The sequence below is a fragment of the Magnolia sinica genome, chromosome 6 (genome assembly GCF_029962835.1).
Source record: "Magnolia sinica isolate HGM2019 chromosome 6, MsV1, whole genome shotgun sequence".
Classification (NCBI taxonomy): Eukaryota; Viridiplantae; Streptophyta; class Magnoliopsida; order Magnoliales; family Magnoliaceae; genus Magnolia; species Magnolia sinica.
Genome location: NC_080578.1, coordinates 5,420,545 through 5,440,313, shown reverse-complemented (window position 1 = coordinate 5,440,313; position 19,769 = coordinate 5,420,545). Strand labels below are relative to the sequence as shown.

Genomic DNA, 19,769 nt, shown 5'->3' with positions numbered 1-19,769 from the left:
AACGTATATTGCGTAAACGGTTGTCCTCTTCATTTAAAATTCATTTCGTGTGATTTTCGTAATTTAGAGAAAGACTAAGGTGGGAAAGGTATTGTGGCGTAAGAAACAAAGTTGGTTGATATACCTAACGAGCTGGAGAAGTCTGAATTTGGTAATCTAATCCGACGGTTATACAGGCTCTTATTTTTCTTTAATCGTTATATGGCAATGAATTCCCGAAAGTAGGCAATCCAAAGATGGTTAGGAATATCTAATTCGTGACAATTTAAGTTATAGACGCTTTAAGGGATGGTCCACCAGTTAGAACGTTTGGACCTAAGGTCATGTGTCCTGATTAGGTGGGATTAGGGCTCTAGTCCCCTGAGGTCTGGCCTGGCCCTATGGGGATGAAAAGGCCTTGGCCCCGGGTTGGCCCATCATGACAAATAGTTAAATAATCAAACGTTTAAAATAGTTAAATATAATATTTTTCTTTCAGGCATCCTTTTAAGTCCCGCCTTGTAAACGGCTTGGATCATTGAAACATGACACTATCCAATGGCCATCTTCAAACTATATGTGTACATTGATTGGGAACTACTTGTAAGTGTCTCTAAGCCACTATTCTTGTACCTAGGGGTGTGCATGAACCGAGTTAACTCGGTTAGCTCACTTGACTTGGCTCGAAAGAGCTCGATTCAACTCGAACTCGGCTCGAGCTACTAACCAAACCAAGTTGAGCTGGCCAGTCAGGCTCAATGACCAAGTCAAGCCGAGTTCAAGCTGAGTCAGTTAGTGGCCGAGCCAAGTCGAGTCGAGGCCAGCTTGATGATTTAATTGGGCAATGGGCTAAGCTGGCCCATTAATCAATGGCCCAGCTTGGCGAGGCCAGCGTCAGGCCTAAATTTTGAGTGTAGGCCCCGCCCTTAGGCCAAGTTCATGGCCGAGGCCCTACAGGGTTGGGCCCAGGTTTTTATTATTTTATTTTAATTATATTAGTATTATTCATCGGGGTATAGTTTATATTGCCAAAGCAAATTTAGACATTCTTTTAATACGGGTAGTTAAGTTATAAATATTGAAATTTAGACCTTCTTTTAATACGGGTAGTTATTTGATACTCTAGCAGCTTACGATGCTTGATATGCAGGCACATGGATTTTTATTATTATTTTAACTACATTAAATGAAATTAAAATTCCTAAATTGTGGAACCCACTGTACATATTTCAAAATCCCAATGTCAAATTAGTTGAACAAATTTAAGCTCTGTTTCATGGACACTCGTTTGCTCAAATAAGATCGCTGAATATTTTTCATTTCAACCGTCCAATCAATGTCCACCAAACCAATAGTTGTATGATCAAACAAATGGAGTTTTCTTTTTCTTATACATCTAAATTGAGATCCATAAATTCGCCAGTTTAGTTTTGTATGATCCCTTTTCAAAAACAAAAAATAAAAAATTTATATATGAAGACATAAGCCTAAAAAAGAAGTATATCCAAAGCTAGTGTGTAGCACAACACATGAAAGTGGTGACCATAAACCCTACGGTTACAACTTTTATGGCGCCACCCACGTGGCCGGTCTAAGTGTCCTATATGGTCAAAAGGTGCCCACCTGATAGAAGTCTTACATGTACATATGCCTTTCCTTTTTACCATTCATTTTTAACAAACACATGAAGCCCAGTAGATGAGCGGACGGCCCCATTTTAAGCGAGGGTGTGGTTACCGTATGCCCACTTGAGACTTGGATCTGGCTCAGTTTTAGTCACATCCGAACGGGCAGTTCTGTGTGCAGGCCCACCGTGATGTATCTGTACATCCAAGCTGTCAATCCCTTTTCTCAGATTATTTTAAGGCATCAAAACAAAAATGAGGCAGATCCAACGCTCAAGTGGACCACACCAAATAATAAGCTTAGTTGCATTAAAATGCACAAAGCATTAAATGCAAGAGTCATCTATGGTGTGGTCCATTTGTTCGTTGGATCTGCCTCATTTTTTTACCATCCACCCACACTCGTCTTCATGAGTTTTCTTGTAGCATAGAACGATGTGGATATGCTTCCGGTATATATCCGATCGAAGCGGGCCCGATACGGATATCCGGCGCCTTAATCCCGGCCCAGCGACCTTTGATGGGATGACAGTCTGAATAGCTTCAATTCGTAATTTTGATGTGTAAGCAGGGGTAACTTCGGGAATTGCCATTGCGGATGGATTAGTAATGGCGATTAAGGAGACATTGTTAAGGGTTTTATAATGGGTGAGTCTGCTTAGGTTTGTTGGTGGGCTTCAGTTAGATTTTCGGCATTCGTCATCAGGGGAATTATGTTAGAAGTCTAAGCTTCCCCAGGGTTTTGCTAAAAATTACTGAAATACCCTTCTCTTGCATTATCCATTTACCTCGGTGTGGTTTTCCTTGCTTGGCCAAATGGTTTGTACGTGTTCATCTCATGGTTAGGGTGGCAACGGGTAACCTATTAGCTCGGCCCATGGGCCGGGCTTGGTCTCAACCATTTTAACTTGATCTGGCCATATGTGCTTTATTTTATAAATCTTCATCTTGCTTGTAGACCAATGGTTTCATTTTTCTAAATGTCTATTTCTTTGGGAACGTGTGGCCCACTTGATCAACAGATGGATTAGGAATATTCATGTTGGAAATAAGGATTTGATAAACTTTCGAGCCAGCCCGGTCTGGCCCATTTGGACCAGTCCTTTTCCGGCCCATTTGGGCAAACGTATATTGCGTAAACGGTTGTCCTCTTCATTTAAAATTCATTTCGTGTGATTTTCGTAATTTAGAGAAAGACTAAGGTGGGAAAGGTATTGTGGCGTAAGAAACAAAGTTGGTTGATATACCTAACGAGCTGGAGAAGTCTGAATTTGGTAATCTAATCCGACGGTTATACAGGCTCTTATTTTTCTTTAATCGTTATATGGCAATGAATTCCCGAAAGTAGGCAATCCAAAGATGGTTAGGAATATCTAATTCGTGACAATTTAAGTTATAGACGCTTTAAGGGATGGTCCACCAGTTAGAACGTTTGGACCTAAGGTCATGTGTCCTGATTAGGTGGGATTAGGGCTCTAGTCCCCTGAGGTCTGGCCTGGCCCTATGGGGATGAAAAGGCCTTGGCCCCGGGTTGGCCCATCATGACAAATAGTTAAATAATCAAACGTTTAAAATAGTTAAATATAATATTTTTCTTTCAGGCATCCTTTTAAGTCCCGCCTTGTAAACGGCTTGGATCATTGAAACATGACACTATCCAATGGCCATCTTCAAACTATATGTGTACATTGATTGGGAACTACTTGTAAGTGTCTCTAAGCCACTATTCTTGTACCTAGGGGTGTGCATGAACCGAGTTAACTCGGTTAGCTCACTTGACTTGGCTCGAAAGAGCTCGATTCAACTCGAACTCGGCTCGAGCTACTAACCAAACCAAGTTGAGCTGGCCAGTCAGGCTCAATGACCAAGTCAAGCCGAGTTCAAGCTGAGTCAGTTAGTGGCCGAGCCAAGTCGAGTCGAGGCCAGCTCGACTCAGTTTGACTTGGTGTACACCTCTACTTGTACCCCACTTGATGATTTGATCGAGCAATGGGCTGCCAGGCCAGTGTCAGGCCTGGATTTTGAGTAGAGCTAGGCATCGGACCGAGTCGGACCGGATTGGGTCCTACTCGACGATGATCGAAATTTGGACAGACGAACCCGAACCTGATCCGATATGGAGCTGAGTCTGGGTCATCTGACCCTAACAGATCCTAATCCCTCCTGGCCTGAGCCGATCCGAGTCCGTCTCGGTCAGAACAACCGAGTCGGATCAGATTGGGCAAGGGTCAGATCGTCATTCTTTTCAACGGTGTAAAAATCATTATTCATACTATTTCTTATGATGTGATCTACTTGATTATTAGATATATTTAAAATTTAACATTAATCCCTAAAATCATCCGAAAAAACTGATGGACGGTTTGGATAAACCAAAAATATTCAAGATGGGCCCACCTAGTTTACTCAACTAAGTCAGTAAGAAATTCATTTTTAACTCTACAAGTATGACTGTACTACGCTATAGGCTATAGCTCTTGCTGTCTCACAGGCTATAGTTACAGCAGGCTAACAGCTAAACAGCTGCTTTATTTACAAGTGCGAACGATGGTTATGCAACTGAAGTCCGAATGTGGCGGTAATCCCAGCACGAGATCAGGGCGGATAGCAATTGACGGCCATAACTTGCATGCCTTCCTCCAGCTTGTCACTCAAGTACGTGGGGCCCAGTCCCAAGCTCTCCATGATGGTCCCCATCACTTCCGGATAGCAATTGACGGCCATAACTTGCATGCCTTCCTCCAGCTTGTCACTCAAGTACGTGGGGCCCAGTCCCAAGCTCTCCATGATGGTCCCCATCACTTCTAAGCCTACTCTCCTTATTTCAGAGCAATATCTTCCCATCTTTTCCCCATTGCAATGCACCCATGCGATCAATCATACAAACATAAAAACATAGATGTATAAGATCACATACAAGTTGGGGAAACAAAATTGCTAATTGGCCATTTCTTGTCACGTGCGGATGGTGTGCACCGAGTGTTAGTGCGCGAATATCTTCCATGAGCCCTTAGAAATGATTGGCGGGAATTCTGATGGGCTTTTGGAAAGTCGCATTCAAAATGCTTGGTACATTCCTGCCAAACCATCTTTAATAAGTAGAGCGGATTGCGTGGTGTGCCACACACCACCCACTTCGGTGGTGGGTTGATGTCACTAAGTTCCGTGGGCTCCACCGTGAACTTTTAAAGATATGTGTTCAATCCCCACATTTTTCCTGCCGTACGTGCCCCACTCGAACTCTGAATTTTTGACTCATTCTTTTGACTCATGTCTTAAAATGGACGGTGTGGATAAAACACATGCATCATGGCAGGCCCCACAAAGCCCTTACCAAGACCCAGTCTTTCCTGGCAGGGAGCGGATTGGGTGAGACCCGGATCTACCTAGGTGCGTGGGACCCTTGATTATGGGGCCCAAGACTACATCCATAACGTCCATCTGTATTGAAAACTCATTTAAGGGCATGATCCAAAAAATGAAGTAGATCCAAATCTCAGATGGACCATGGTATAGAAAACAGTATTAATTGACCAGTAAAAACTACTTGTGACCTTATCAAGATGATATTTGTGTGGTCTGATCTTCATGGGAGTCTTTGTAACATTATCAATAGGTTGGATGGAAAAACATATGGGCGGACTCTTTGAAGTTTTTACTGGTGGGGATTCAATTAGTACTGTTTCATGTGGTGTGGTCTACCTGCAGCATGAGCTAATGTATGTGTTTTATCCATACTGTTCATCTGTTTTTCCAGCTCATTTTAAGGCATGAATAAAAAATTAATGCAGATCCAAAAATCAAAGTAGACCGCATCACAATGAACTGTTGAGATTTCGTATGCCCCACTATGATGTTTTATTTGTCCTCCAACTGTTCGTACGGTCATTCAGATATGAATGAAAGGAAAGTGTAAACCTAAGCTTGATCCAAAATTTCCGTGGGCTCTAAAGAAATTTTCAAAATTGGATCCTATCCACACCGTCCTTTATGCTCGTCGAAAATCTCACGGTTCTTGCTAACATCGTCCGACATGAGGCCGATCTTCTCCATAATCGGCAATTCAAAAAAATCTGTGGCAGAGCTAAGCGCGACCTTAGCAATCGACGGGCATATTCCATGGTTAATGACCTACATTAAGAAAGATAATCACATGTTGGATGCAGAGATTACGACCATTATATCAATCAACGGTCTGATCTTCCAACGAGATCAGATCACGGAAAAGTACAGTGAGGACACAAATGTTGTGTAACACACTTCGGGCCTGTTTGGATGCTACTTAAAACAAGTTCATCTCATTTTACCCTATATATATATATATATATATATATATATATATATATATATATATATATATATATATATATATATTAGTAAAGATAAAAAAATAATTTTAATAGCCAAGAATCATATCCCAACATCATTGAATTGATTAACATGAGACCCAACTCATTTTTAAGTGGCATACAAACAGGCATAGTCCATGCCTAAGGGTCCATTCTAGGAGGAGGATCTTGCATAATTGAGGTTAAAGTTTATCCTCAACTTTGGTGGGCTCTACACCTCCAGGTCTGGAGCACATTAGGGCAAAAGTGGCGAGTGGACAGTGCTTTATGGGTCCCACTGTGATATATGAGATTTATCTATGGTGTTTATCTATTTTTTTCAGATCATTTTAAGACATGAGACCAAAAATGAGACATTCAAATCTCAAATGGACCATACCATGAGAAAACAATGGTGATTGAATGCCTACTGTTATGGGAAAATCTAAGCTAAACCCTTCTGAGGTTGACTTAAAGGAGTTGACGAGCAAAGCTTATTTGGACTGATAGCATTGCATTTGAACCAACTCGATTCCATGCTCTTTTGTAGAGCTTTGATACCGACCTGGAACTCGGAAGAAGCCATCACACATCCGACCTGCCGATCCCGAACAAGATCAGTTCGCTCGTAAGCTCGGATGGTCGTGAGCAAGACTCGGCCCCGATGGGAACGTGGCTGAGGATTACGCTGAAGGATTAAATCTAGTAACGCATGTTTAGAGAGTCTTCCGGTGCATGATCTCAGGGTAACGGCCGATACCAGTGCGCGCGTGGCTCCTGCTTGATGGCAGAGATCGTGCCGAGATTGACATACATGTTCATCTCAATCCAAAGGTATAAATAGAAGACATAACGACAGAAACAGGTACGCAACATATCACACCCTAAGCTTACTTTACTCCACTTAGACCCAAATTCCTAGCCTGACTTTGACATCGGAGGGTCCCCCGCTCTAGCCAGGGTCTCCATTGTCTTCCCCTTGTGTCAGATACAGGGTTTGGTCCAAGTACTCGGAGTTCATTAAAAGGTGAGCCAGATTCTTGCATCAACACCTACAATTAAAAACTTACTGGGCCCATGGTATAAACACGAATATCAGCTTCATCCAAAACTTTTGTGGCCATTAGGAAGTTTTTAATGATGGTCGTTCAATCACTATTGTTTTCTATCATGTGGTCCACGTGAGATTTAGATCTACCTCATTTTTGGGCCCACGCCCTAAAATGTCATGGGAAAATGGATAGATAAAATACATGCATCAAGGTGGGGCCCACATAGCACAGTCTAGTAGCTACCAGCTGTTGGCGGCATCAGTAGGCAATATACGTCTGACATAAGGACTATTAAAAAACAATCGCTTAATCCCAATTTAGGAGAATCTCATACCCAGGCAAACCCTAAACCATCTTAGATAGGGATAAAAAGGATATTGTGGGCTTACTTGAAAGAAGCCCATCTGTTGGCACGCCTCGCCGATTTCTTCCACAACAAGAGACCTCGCATGAGGGGATTCGCGTAAGCACGCGATATCAATTACGGGCACCCAGACCGGTTCCAGATTTGGTTCTCATTTGATTCTCCAGGCGATTCCGTCGATCCCTAACTGTGGGGCTCAAGATGATATATGTTCTTTAAATCCACACCGTCCAAACATTTTGAAAGCTCAATTTTGGAGCATAATCCTAAAAGTGAAGCAGACCCAATTCTTAAGTAGATCACACTACAAAAAACAGTTATAATTTAATCTCCACCACTAAAAGCTTCATGGAGTCCACCGAAATATTTATTTGCCATCAAACTTGATGATAAGATCACATAGACTTACATGAAGAGACCACATAAATATCCCCTTGAAACAAAGCTTTTGTAGCCACAAGAAGGTTTTAATAGTCAATTATTAATGTTTCATTTTATATAGTTTAGCTGACATATAGATCTACTTCAAAAATCCTCTCCTAAAATGACTTTCATCTACATACATCGTAGTGGGCCTCACAGTCATGGGTCTCGGATCCATATCCACCGAAGTTGTGCCCAACTTTTCATTTGGTTCTTTTTTTTTTTTTTTTTTTAACACACAAACTCTTGCCAACGTACCACTGAGCCATGAATAGGGACCCAAAATGGCAGGGTGTAATGTTATATGTAAAAATAGTCTGAATGCTCATGCAGTCAGCTCGGACTCACAAATATAGGGAGGCAGAGTCAAGGCCAACCATGACCAGAGACATGGACGATCCTGTCCTGGGTTGATTGGATGAACAACGAGGATCTGGCTAGACCCGCTTAGCTTAGCCCTGACAGACGACCAATCGATCTAACGAGAGAAAGAGACTGTCGTCCTGAGCAATGAATCTCACCTGGGGGATGAACCCATCTCTTGTGTCCTGGCACAAGCAGACCAAGGGGTTGATCAACCGACTAACCGACCGAGCTCGGAAATCCACATCGGGCTGACGTTGAAGGTTAGCTCAACTCATAAAGTGCTTGGCTTGGCTCAGCCTCAACCATCGATCGCGTGATTTTAGAGACGACCACTTCGACACTTATCCCATCCAACAAAATTGCGTAATGGTCGAGAAACACGCGCATGGATTGCCCCTCTGACCAAGAACCGATTATAGGCCTAATTAATGATGACCCCTCTACACGATAAATAGGTGACCCCATCGACACTAAGATGAACACAAAATCTCATCCCAAAAGCCTGTCGACACTACTAAACCCAAATTGATAGCCTGACTTCGGCATATGAGGAACCTCTGCTCTGCTGTAGCCAGGTATCTTTTGTCTTCTTGTATACCAGTGTCCGAAGGTCCAGCGACTGGGCAAAAGGGTACACCAGATTTCTGCATCCACATGTAACACTAAAATTCCAGACGAGGTTGTCTATTTTCATGTTATCCTCACCCATAATAGTTAAAAAGAGAACTAGACACCACGTGTGGGAGGGATGGATTGAGGTCGGGGAGAACCCTCGCTGTGTGGCCCACCGTGATGTACATGACTGCATTCACGTTATCCGTCGATATTAAATTCTCATTTTAGGGCGTGACACAAAAGATAAAGCATATTCAAGTCTAAGATGAACTATAGTATGAGAAATTGTGGTAACCAACCATTAAAAGCTTCTTCTAAGCCACCAAAGCTTTAGATTAAAGTGAAATTTTCGTGGTCTTATTTACCTAGGTACCTCTTAACAAGTTGGACAGAAAATAAACATTTCGATGGAGTTCATGGAGCTTTTATTAGTGAGGATTTATTCATGACTTTTTCATGTGGTGTGGTCTACCTAACCATAATAGTTGACCTCCATTTGTAAAGTGGTGGTGATTCTTTCTCCTTACATTGGTGCGTGTATCCAAGGTTATCCCGACTGTCCAAATTGTGCGGGATATTATAGATGGAGTGTATCCTAAAAACATCACAGGAACGAGCAATTCTAACCATCCAGGCGTTGGATTATCTAATGCTTACTAGCGGCACCGTCTTACCGTGGGGTTCACTTTAATGTATGTATTCTATATCAACACCGTCCATCCATTTTTTCAGATCATTCTAGGGCTTGAACTAAACGATGAAATAAATCCATATCTACGGTGCAGCATACCATAGGAAAAAGCGGTAGTGATTGACCATTAAATACTTCTTGTGGGCTAAAATCGTTTTGGATCAAGCTGGTATTAGTTTTTTTTTTTTTCTCTTTTTTACGTTCATCCAGGTTTATCGTGACTCTATCAACAGGTTGGATGATAAATAAACATTATAGAAACATTACGGTGGCCCTAGGAAGTTTTTAATGGTGGAACATTCAATCACAGTTGTTTCGTAACGTATGGTCCACCTGGGATTTGGGTCTGTTTTAATTTTTGGCTCATGACATAAAATGATCTGTAAAAACAGATGAGCGGTGTGGATATAGAATACATTCATCAAGGTAGGCCCTACAATAAGAGCCTCACCTCACCGTCTTGGGCAAGGCAGGGGGGCCGCAACTAATCCGCTCCCCGCCAGCCGACAGTTTTGCGGTTCAGAAACAAACGAACGACATCGCAGAGAACAATGACCCACGTCAGACAGAAACGGCTTCGGCTACAGAAAGGGCTCGCTTTTTGTTTGTCGCGTGCGATTGCGTCATGTCAGAAGGGGATGAACGTGACATTAATGATCGGATGATCGAAACCGACTATCTAGTAGAACCGACCGTAGATTGGTTATAGTCCAGATATCATGTCGACGGACCGTTAATTTGTTTTCAATAAGTGGTCCTGACAATCCATTATGGGCATATGTGGATTTGCGTAGGATTTAAATTAGGCTGGTTAAGAGTTCATCGTTCCATAATTAATTTATAGATTCATTGATTTGAAGATCTTGATTGCAAGGGTAAAGAATATTTCAGTTTAAGAATTTTTTCCTTTTAGAAATTGAATCTGTATCAAATTTGTAGATGGATGGGGGCGTTCATTTGTGAAATATATGAATTTGGAAAAATCTTCACGAGATTTCAAAATCTGTGATTTTTTTCAAAAGAAAGTGATTAGAAACTTTAGTAGCTTATGAAGGTTGATACCAAGCATTTAGAAATAAATTGTCTAGTGCATGCATTAAACTCAAAATTCTAACCTCTTGTTTGTGTACACTTGATTGTCAAAAGATAACCACCGGTGATACATGTACATGTGTAAGATATCAGTGGTCATTCATCATGAGGTAAGGTGCACTGATAATTAAGGAACGCATGTATTCTCAGAAATGCTTATTTATTTTTCCTAAGTTTGAGTTGACTACTTAGAGAACCACCGATGGCAAACTACCTCTATTTGTAATCTATCTACCGAATGTTCATGAATTATGCAAAGGAGTAGAACCCTCTACAACAATGTTTATGCGATGCACACAACTATTAAGACCTTTTCTGAGCGAATAAGTGGTTGTAGTGACACCTACTTTGTCACGTGCTCCTCAAATGCCAGGCTTCGAGACTGAAAGTTAGATAATGATGCCGATCCAACACACAAAAAAGAAAAATAATGAACATAAGTAAGAAATAGATGAAAAAAAAAGTTGACTGCTTTGATATAAAATGATTGTCGCATTATACTAAAAATGACTTTCACTCACCCAAATGTAAAAGAATCCACTAACTCTTAAAGATGATCAAAACATTTCACAAAAAGAAAAATACATTAGTATCTTTTGTCATATCACAAAACAATATAATACAGAGACGAGGGAGGAAAAGAATTATCTTTAGAGAAAGATATGGAGAGAGAAGAAAGGAAAAAAGAAAGGAAGAGAGCCATTGGAAGAGAGAGAGAGAGAGAGAGAGAGAGAGAGAGAGAGAGAGAGACGTTGGGGGTGGGTTTAAATATGGTGTGGCTCAAGGTAGCTGTTGGACCACACTCCCGACGCATCATCTGCATCAAATACACAACTCGGTTGGGCCATGCCGCATGCATATTGACGATGAGTCGTGAGCCCTAGGGTTATCTATTCATCTTACATGACTCACTGAAATGAGGTGACTATGCAAATGCATGCTGTGAGGCGGTCAGCACAAAGGTTGTAGGTGTAAGTTTACATTATTTCTTGTATTTTTTCGGCAGGTAATACTCTTTTGCGGGCATGTAAGCGTCCTCATCTGATGGGCAGAGAGGATTTCACATCTGCATGGCGGTGGACGCCACAAGTTCAGGTGTATTATGCCCTTCTTATGTGAGCATATAAGTACTGTTCTCACCTGATGCGCAGAATAGATTTCACATCTGCAAGGTAGTAGGCCCCACAAGTTCAGGTGTATTAGGCGCTGTATAAAACAGGTGTTATTGATGAATTCCCCTGCTTACTGGATCAGGGCTTAGAGAATTTATGCCAGTAAAGATATTTCGGACGCCATCTGAAATTCGCATCCAGCCCATTATTTATTAGTTAAGTGTCATTTTTTGGAAATCGATCCGTGCATAAGATGAGTGCTACGATGTAATTCAGAAATAATGAAAACAAGTGGGTCCGTTCATTAAGAGGGCTTGAGTTGTATCAACTGCCTCCCATTCTTTTAAAAATTTAATTAACCCATCAAGTTAGATCAAGCTTGATATAAGTTATAAAAGTGCAATTTTAGAAAAGAGATTTCTTCAAACATTACCTAACGAATATGAATTTACATTCCAATACCTTTTCCATTCCACTGCCTCATGGAACATTGCCTAATAGCAAATGGGTGGGGTGGCTGAGGTGGGCCCACTCTTATATTAATGTAAAATCCCATGGACGATTAGGTACATCACCCATGTTGGCACATGAGTAAAAAAAGAAAAAAAATAGCTCAGGGCAATGCTCACCCTCCAAATTGTTTTTATTATTATTATGTCCCGCTTGAATCACAAATACGTGTTTCATGTGGAATCTAATGATTGAAGTGGATTTCATATAATTATCAAAGTATGCCTTATAAAAATCATGGTTTGGCATCCATTTTCCATTTTTTTCCTTTGTATGGTACAACAAAATTAATCATCTATCAACCTGTGTTGCCTTTGGGCCTCATACGGTACAAAATATCTAATTAATGGCCAGGGTATATGTTACATGAACATTTTGGTGATCAATTCTATCCAAATTTAGAGCAGAGCATGTGGATTTTCCTAGTAATCCTCAGAGTTACATATGGATGCACTAGACTTTCGTTTTTGCTAGGGCTCACCGTGATGTTAAAATAACATATACTCAAACTATTAAAAGCATAATCCTAGATCCAAAAAATCTGATTTAGGTGGGCCACACCAAAGAAAATAGTTAGGAAAGATAAGTTCACACTTGATTTTTATAGGGCTCACCATGATGGTTACGTGAAATCCACTCTAACCATTAGATGTCACAAAAAAACCTATAGGTTGGGAGTTAGAAAGCAAGGCCATCCGTGATTCAGGTGAGCCATTCCTAGGGAAATAGTTTGGAGGGTGATCATTACTCTGCATACTATTTCCTATCATGTGGTCCACTTAAATCATGAATGGTGGCAATTTTTGAGCCTTTGGGCTAACATGAGGTGGCGCACCTAATGGTTAGGAGGGATTTTACATGGTGGGGCCCACCAAAGCAGCGGACTCATTTGCTTGCACGCTCACCCATCCGGCTATTAGAAAAAGGTTACCATACATAGTGGGACCTTAATAAATTGAAAAATTATTTGAAAATCTTTTTGAAAGAGGTATTAGAATGTGAATTCTATATTAATTCGGTAGTATTTCATAAAATTTTCTATTATTAATGTCTTGCAACCTTCCCTTACATTTTTTAAGGATTGTTTGGCTAGCTGTTCGTGTGAGCAAATGAGTCAAGTGCTCAAGTGGGCCCTACCATGAGGTTTGTGTAAAATCCAACTTGACCACAAGTGTGTCACCTCATGTTAGGTCAAGGGCAAAAAAATCAACCCCATTTATGATTCAGTGAACTACATAATTGAAAATAGTGTTGAGGAAAATGATCACCCTCAACATCTTCCCCTGGTATTGCTCACTTTAATCATCATGCTGGGCCTGTAAAAATCAAGTGTGGACATCTCTCTCTTAATTATTTTCATTGGTGTGTCCTACCTAAATCACAAGAGATCTTGATTTTTTCGATTTGGGCTAAACTTGGATTACACATCTAATGGTCAAAGTAGATGTTACATACACATCATGGAGGGCCCCACCAAAAATAAAGTCTAATGCATCCCTGTGTAACCGTGCAGGACTATAAAGAAAATAGACAGACTCTGGGTCTTGATTTTGACAAGACCTGCCATGATGTTTATTAAAATATACTCCGATCATTAGATATTTAGTACTATGTGAAGCCTAAAGAAAACAAAAACTCAAGCTGATATGTGATTCTGGTTGGGAGATAGACGCCTACCAATGATTTTTACGAGGCCCACCATGATAATTATATGAAATTATCCTAATCGATAGATTCGACACAAACATGTAGGCTTGTATCTAAAAAATCATACACATCCATGATTCACACTGGACACACTAATGGAATCAGTTTGGAGGGTGAGTGTTGTCCTGTACACTATACAATATTTTCAATTATATATGTGGCCCACCTAAATCATAAATGGAGCTGATTTTTTGGCTCATTCCTGAACATGGGGTGACACACCTAGTAGCCAGGAAACTTTTACATGAGTATTATGATGGGGCCCACCTGAGCTTCCCGCCCATTTGCTCTTACGGCAGAATGATGATTATACACGTTAATGAGGTAGATTTTTTCAATAATTTTTGGGTCGTCACATGCATAGCCCAATGATTTTTGGGTGGAGCTTGGACGCAATTCATTTTAGCCCGATCCGACCTGACCCAACTTTGTGTGCGTGTGTTACATCCTACGCATATGCTAACACGATTGGATTCGCTCCTCTGAAATGTATATTTCTTTCGCGTGTGTGGCCCACTTGATCAACGGGTATTTGGAAACATTGTGGGAAGTAGTTTTATCAATTTCAGGCTGAACCTGGTACCAACCAATCCTTTTGGGCTCCGCTTCCGACTTGTGTACGAGGCAATGCTGGGCTTTTCCTGGGCCCCACCTACTCAGTCCCAGTGGAAATCCGGCTCATTGCCGCTCAACATGTGATCGGAACAGGTTAAGTTGCGAGGGGCCCCACTCTCCACATGCCCCATTTTATGCCTATATCCCAATGGATGTGGATTGCCTAGGAAACCCTTTCACAGGAACTTCCTGCTACAGGAAGCTAGGTACGCCCACTGTGATGTTTGTGAGAAATCCATCCTGTCCATACATTTTTTCCAGATCATGTTAAATGAGGCAGCTCTAAAACTCAAGTGGGCCGCACCATAGGAAAAAGTTGTAATTAGCATAAATTTTTATTGGTCACAATCCTTCCCCTCCCCCTCCCCCTTCCCCCTCAAGACATAGCTGATCATTCCATACATTTTATGAGATACTCCGCATAGCCACGGTAAACAATCCACACAGTGTCATATAGATTGTGGCACAGGTAGCATAATGGCACATGTGAGGCATGACTGAGATAGATAATGTCTTATTTGACACATGTGACACATATGAGGCAATTAAAAGTAGATAATAGAGCATTTGGACTTCAACCTTGATAAAGTTATTTACCTTCCACCATTGTAAAACGCATTTCTTAGGACGTGGGAAAAAAATTCATTTATTTTCTTATAGAAATAAAAAGTAGAAAATGGTATTTCTCACATTTTTTTTCACCAAAAATTGCATACCAAACAACAGAATGTGGGTTTCATGAGAAACATTATTCCGTTTTCCATACTTTCATATAGGCTAATTTATACCATATGGATGTGACTAATACTATCTCGATAAAGAGAAATGCTCGCAAGCAACTAATAGTTGGGGGGGGGGGGGGGGGGGTCTCATCCATCCAGCAAGTTTGTCCCACCATAAAAATAGAATGTCCCAAAAATCAAGATGAGCCCACCATTAACTCATCCATCCAGCAAGTTTGTCCCACCATAAAAATAGAATGTCCCAAAAATCAAGATGAGCCCACCATTAAAATGAGACACTCAACTTTAAAAGGAAATTTTCAAGAGTTGTTTCCTTATTTGCTATGGTGTACCCCACCTAATGGTTGGATCAACTTAATTTTTGGGACATCTTATTTTCACGATGGGATAATCTTAACGGAGGGATAAGATTTTGTTTAAACACCATAATCGGTCCCATATGCTTATTAGCAGAGGTGTACATTTGTGCTTGACTCGGACTGCTCGACTCACAGCTCATGCTCGGCTCGAAAAAAACTCAACTCTAAAAATTAGTCGTATAAAATTTGATGACAAGGTAAATTTTGGGCGGTTCTCAGTCAACTCTAAATATCGAAGGTTAGGATCATCACAAAAGGCCGATTACGGGACAAGATATTATTTACCGTAGGGTTTATATAATCAGACCATCTACGCATGTGGGCCCCATGGGTGGGAACAGACGCAGGATCCCGAGTCTCGATAGATTCTAAACGAGCTCAACCATGCAAGGCCCCATCTCGCGTAACCAACGGCCTCGCTCGATTCTCACCTCATAAAAAAGTCCGTTCAAAGACTGCAGTCTCCACCACAATCCATAAACCAACCATGCCACGTCATCATCTAGGACCCACTTTTCAGCTTACGTGTACAAATCACACATCCCTTCGTCACCCATTTCTTACCCACACAAAAGAACAAAAGAAAAAAATAAAAAATCAAATCCATGCAAAAACCGATGCCGGAATTACCAGCATCGGGCGACTGCTCTCAAATCCGGCAATGCCGACCGGTCTTGTAAATCATCAAACAACGGAAACTTACAAGCCTTGGTCGGAAAACGGAAACTCCCTTCCCGTACTCCTCACCGTCACCCTCCTCGTATTCGTCCTCTTCGGCTTCTTCTCCGTCTACTTCTGCCGGTACCTCGCCAGTCCTACCTGGCTCCGTCGGAGGAACTCCGCCCCTGACATCGCAGCCGGTGCACAGAGCCAGAGCCCCAGCAAAGGCCTCGATCCGTCGCTCCTCTCCTCCTTCCCAACGTTCGTGTACTCGTCGGTGAAGGACCTCCGCGAAGGGAAGTACGGCCTGGAATGTGCCGTCTGCCTCTCCGAGTTTGATGAGAATGACGTCCTGAGGCTGCTGACGGTCTGCAGCCATGTGTTCCACCATGACTGCATTGATCTCTGGCTCGGGTCCCACACCACGTGTCCCGTCTGCAGGCAGGATCTCAACCCGGTGGAGAAATCGCTGGAAGTCAGAATTGCGGTGGCGGAAAGTGACAATCGAGGAACGGATCAAGGGTTAGGAGAAGAAGAAGAGGAGCAACAGCATAGAATGTCTTTCAAAGAGGAGGAGGAGGGGAGAGGTGAGGGCGGTGCTGAGGCGGAGGATGGGAGGAGGAGACACTTGGCGGATTTGGATAGGCTACATAGGTCCAACTCTACTGGACATACGGTTGAAAGGAGTAGGGGTACGGACGACCGATTCACGTTGAGACTGCCAGAGGACGTTAGGAAACGGATTTCAAGGGAACGGAATTGGACGGGAAGCTGCGTCACCTTTGGAGATTTCTCCGGTAATGCCGATGCCGCTAAGAATGACGTGGACACCACAGGGTCGCGGCTCACTGACTGAGGTACCGGCAGAATGTAAATTCTCTCTCTCTCTCTCTCTCTCTCTCTCTCTCGTTTGATTCTTCGTCCTTTCAGTATTTAAGTTAATGTATGTTTTTTGTTTTATCTTTCTTCCTTTTGTAAATAAAAAGAAATGTTTCCATTAGTAAAGCGATTTTCATCATGAAGGTTAATGTTGGAGGAATGGTTATTTTGCAACGTAACAACTGTGTTGAAAATGATTTTATTAATAATTTTAATAGATAATTGCTACGCACTTACAGCCATGTTACTCAAAAGAATCGACAAACAAAATACACCTCGGCAATTCAAATTGAGAAATTTATGTCAATATTTGTACGAGTACACAGCTCATGGGTAGAGAGAAATAGAAAATGATGTAATACGCGGCACTGATGATTTTTTATATGGCTGGATTAAAGAAGGTCAAACGGAAGTTGAAGTAATCCGTTGGATTCGAGCCCAATCCTATATAGGGTATGTCGTAATTAGACACTAGGCATGTCCAGTTGGAATAAATTAAATCCGAATAAGAAAAAATTGTCATATGAAGGGTGAATCATAAATTTCCCATAACTTTTTGATCCGGGTAGCATTACGGGACACACGGCCTATTAATATTTATTGTAATGGGCTATCCGTGGTCAACCTGACCCACTTAGTGGGCTGCGTTTGTCCATTTTGCAAGAAAACATACACTTTAGGTTCAAAAACGAAATTTAAGAAAAAAGAATAATAATTTTAGTAATCCCGATTTTTGTCGTATTTCCATATTTTCAAGAGTTTTATATTTCCATCTTTTAAGAAATTACTTATAAGCATGCTAGGACTCCTCTAATAAAGTTTATTTGGATTTTCTATTTTCAGTAAATTATAGATAAGTTTTACTATTTTGGGTAACTTTTATTAGGCCTAGAATTTTATCATTTTTTATAATTACGAATTAGGGTTTTGTTTTTCTTTATAAGCGATGTAATCAGAAGTATAAGTATTACTGATTAATAATAAAAATTCTATTTTTTATTTTTTATTTTTTTTATGGATTCAAAAATAACCTCACGAATTCAAAGTTTTGCATACTTGAGGTATACAATGATCTTACTCCTCACACTCTTCCTAACGTCAATTGGTATTAGAGCAAGTCTTTTTCTTAGTTCGATAGCTTATAACAATGGTTTAAGCAATAAACTCATGTACAATGCTTCATGGAAAAATCCTATCATAGCAGCAATGTTTGTATCTTTCCATTGGGAGAATTTGTGAGCCATGTATGAACTATAGGGACCAATCGATAGTTTGATGAAAGCCTTAAGACAGACCCATGTTCATAATAATGGGCAACACGAAATCGACGATGGAGCTCACGATCATCATGTTTGTGGTGCAATATCAATGGTGAATCACATGCCACCGCCCGATTATTGTGAATCACAGGTCACTATTTTGATCGTGAGGAAACCGTTGTACATGCTAAATGAGGAGATGGATTTATAACAACATAACATCTTTCAAATGAGGTAAACCGTGAACAAAAAGATCTGTGATCTTATTATAGATTGCAGGACTAGTGAGAATCTTGTGTCTAACACTATGGTGGAAAAGCTGCATTTGAAGGTAGAAAAGCACATCTCTCTTATACGATTGGATGGATCAAGGAAGTTAGCAAAACATAGGTAATTAATCAATGTTGTATATTTTTCTCCATTGGTAAATATTACACAGAGAAATTAATGCATGGCGTGGTCGATATGGAAGCTTTTCATATGTTACTTGGTCAACCATGACAGTAACATGTTGATGCCACAGACTTTCAATGTACTAGACCTGTATGAGTATCATGAATTGGATAACTCGATGATGAGTTCTTTCCAAGCAAAGGAGACTAACGTAGGATGTGGCACAGATGCATTTTTCGCATGGCTAGACCAAAAGAAGGTCAAACGAAAGCCGAAGTAATCTCTTAGATCCAGGTCCAATCTTACATAAAGCATGACGTAATTGGGCCTTAGGCACGTTCGGGTCAAAGAAATTTAATCCAAATGAGGAGAAATTGCCGTTTAAAGTGTGAATCATAAACCAACCATAACTTTTGATCTGAGTATCATTACAGACGCACGACCTATCAATTTTTATTGTAATAGGTCATCGAGGGTCATCCGACCCATATAGTAGGTTGTGTCTATTCGTTTTGCAAGAAAACACACTTTTAGTTTAAAAACATAATTTTAGAAAAATTTTATTATTTTTAGTAATTTCGATTTTTGCCATATTTTCTTATTTTTAGAGTTTTAGGTTTTTATTTTTCTTTAGAAATCACTTGTAATCATGCTAGGACTCCTCTAGTTAGGTTTATCTGGAGTTTTTATTTTTTACAAATTAGGCTTTACATAAGTTTTCCTATTTTGGGTAACTTCTGTTAGATTTAGAATTTTGCTTTTTTTGATAATTACGAATTAGGGTTTTGCTTTTCTTTATAAATGATATAATTGGAAGTCTGAGTATTATTGATTAAAAAAATTATGATTTTTTTTTTTTTTTCTTGTGAATTCAAGCGTAACCTTGTAGATTCAAGGTTTTGCATACTTAAAATAGATGGTGATCTTCCTCCTCACACCCTTCCCTACATAAAAAACATGACCATCCTTCCAAAGAACGTGATGAAATTATATATAT

At 40.7% G+C, this 19,769-nt stretch overlaps 1 protein-coding gene across 1 annotated transcript; it reads left to right on the top strand.

Annotated features, from left to right (window-relative positions):
• Nucleotides 1-16,242: 16,242 nt before the first annotated feature.
• On the top strand, nt 16,243-17,097 carry LOC131249466 (RING-H2 finger protein ATL29-like). Its single transcript, XM_058250278.1, has one exon. The coding sequence runs from the start codon at nt 16,243-16,245 to the stop codon at nt 17,095-17,097; it is 855 nt and encodes a 284-aa protein (XP_058106261.1).
• Nucleotides 17,098-19,769: the final 2,672 nt, after the last annotated feature.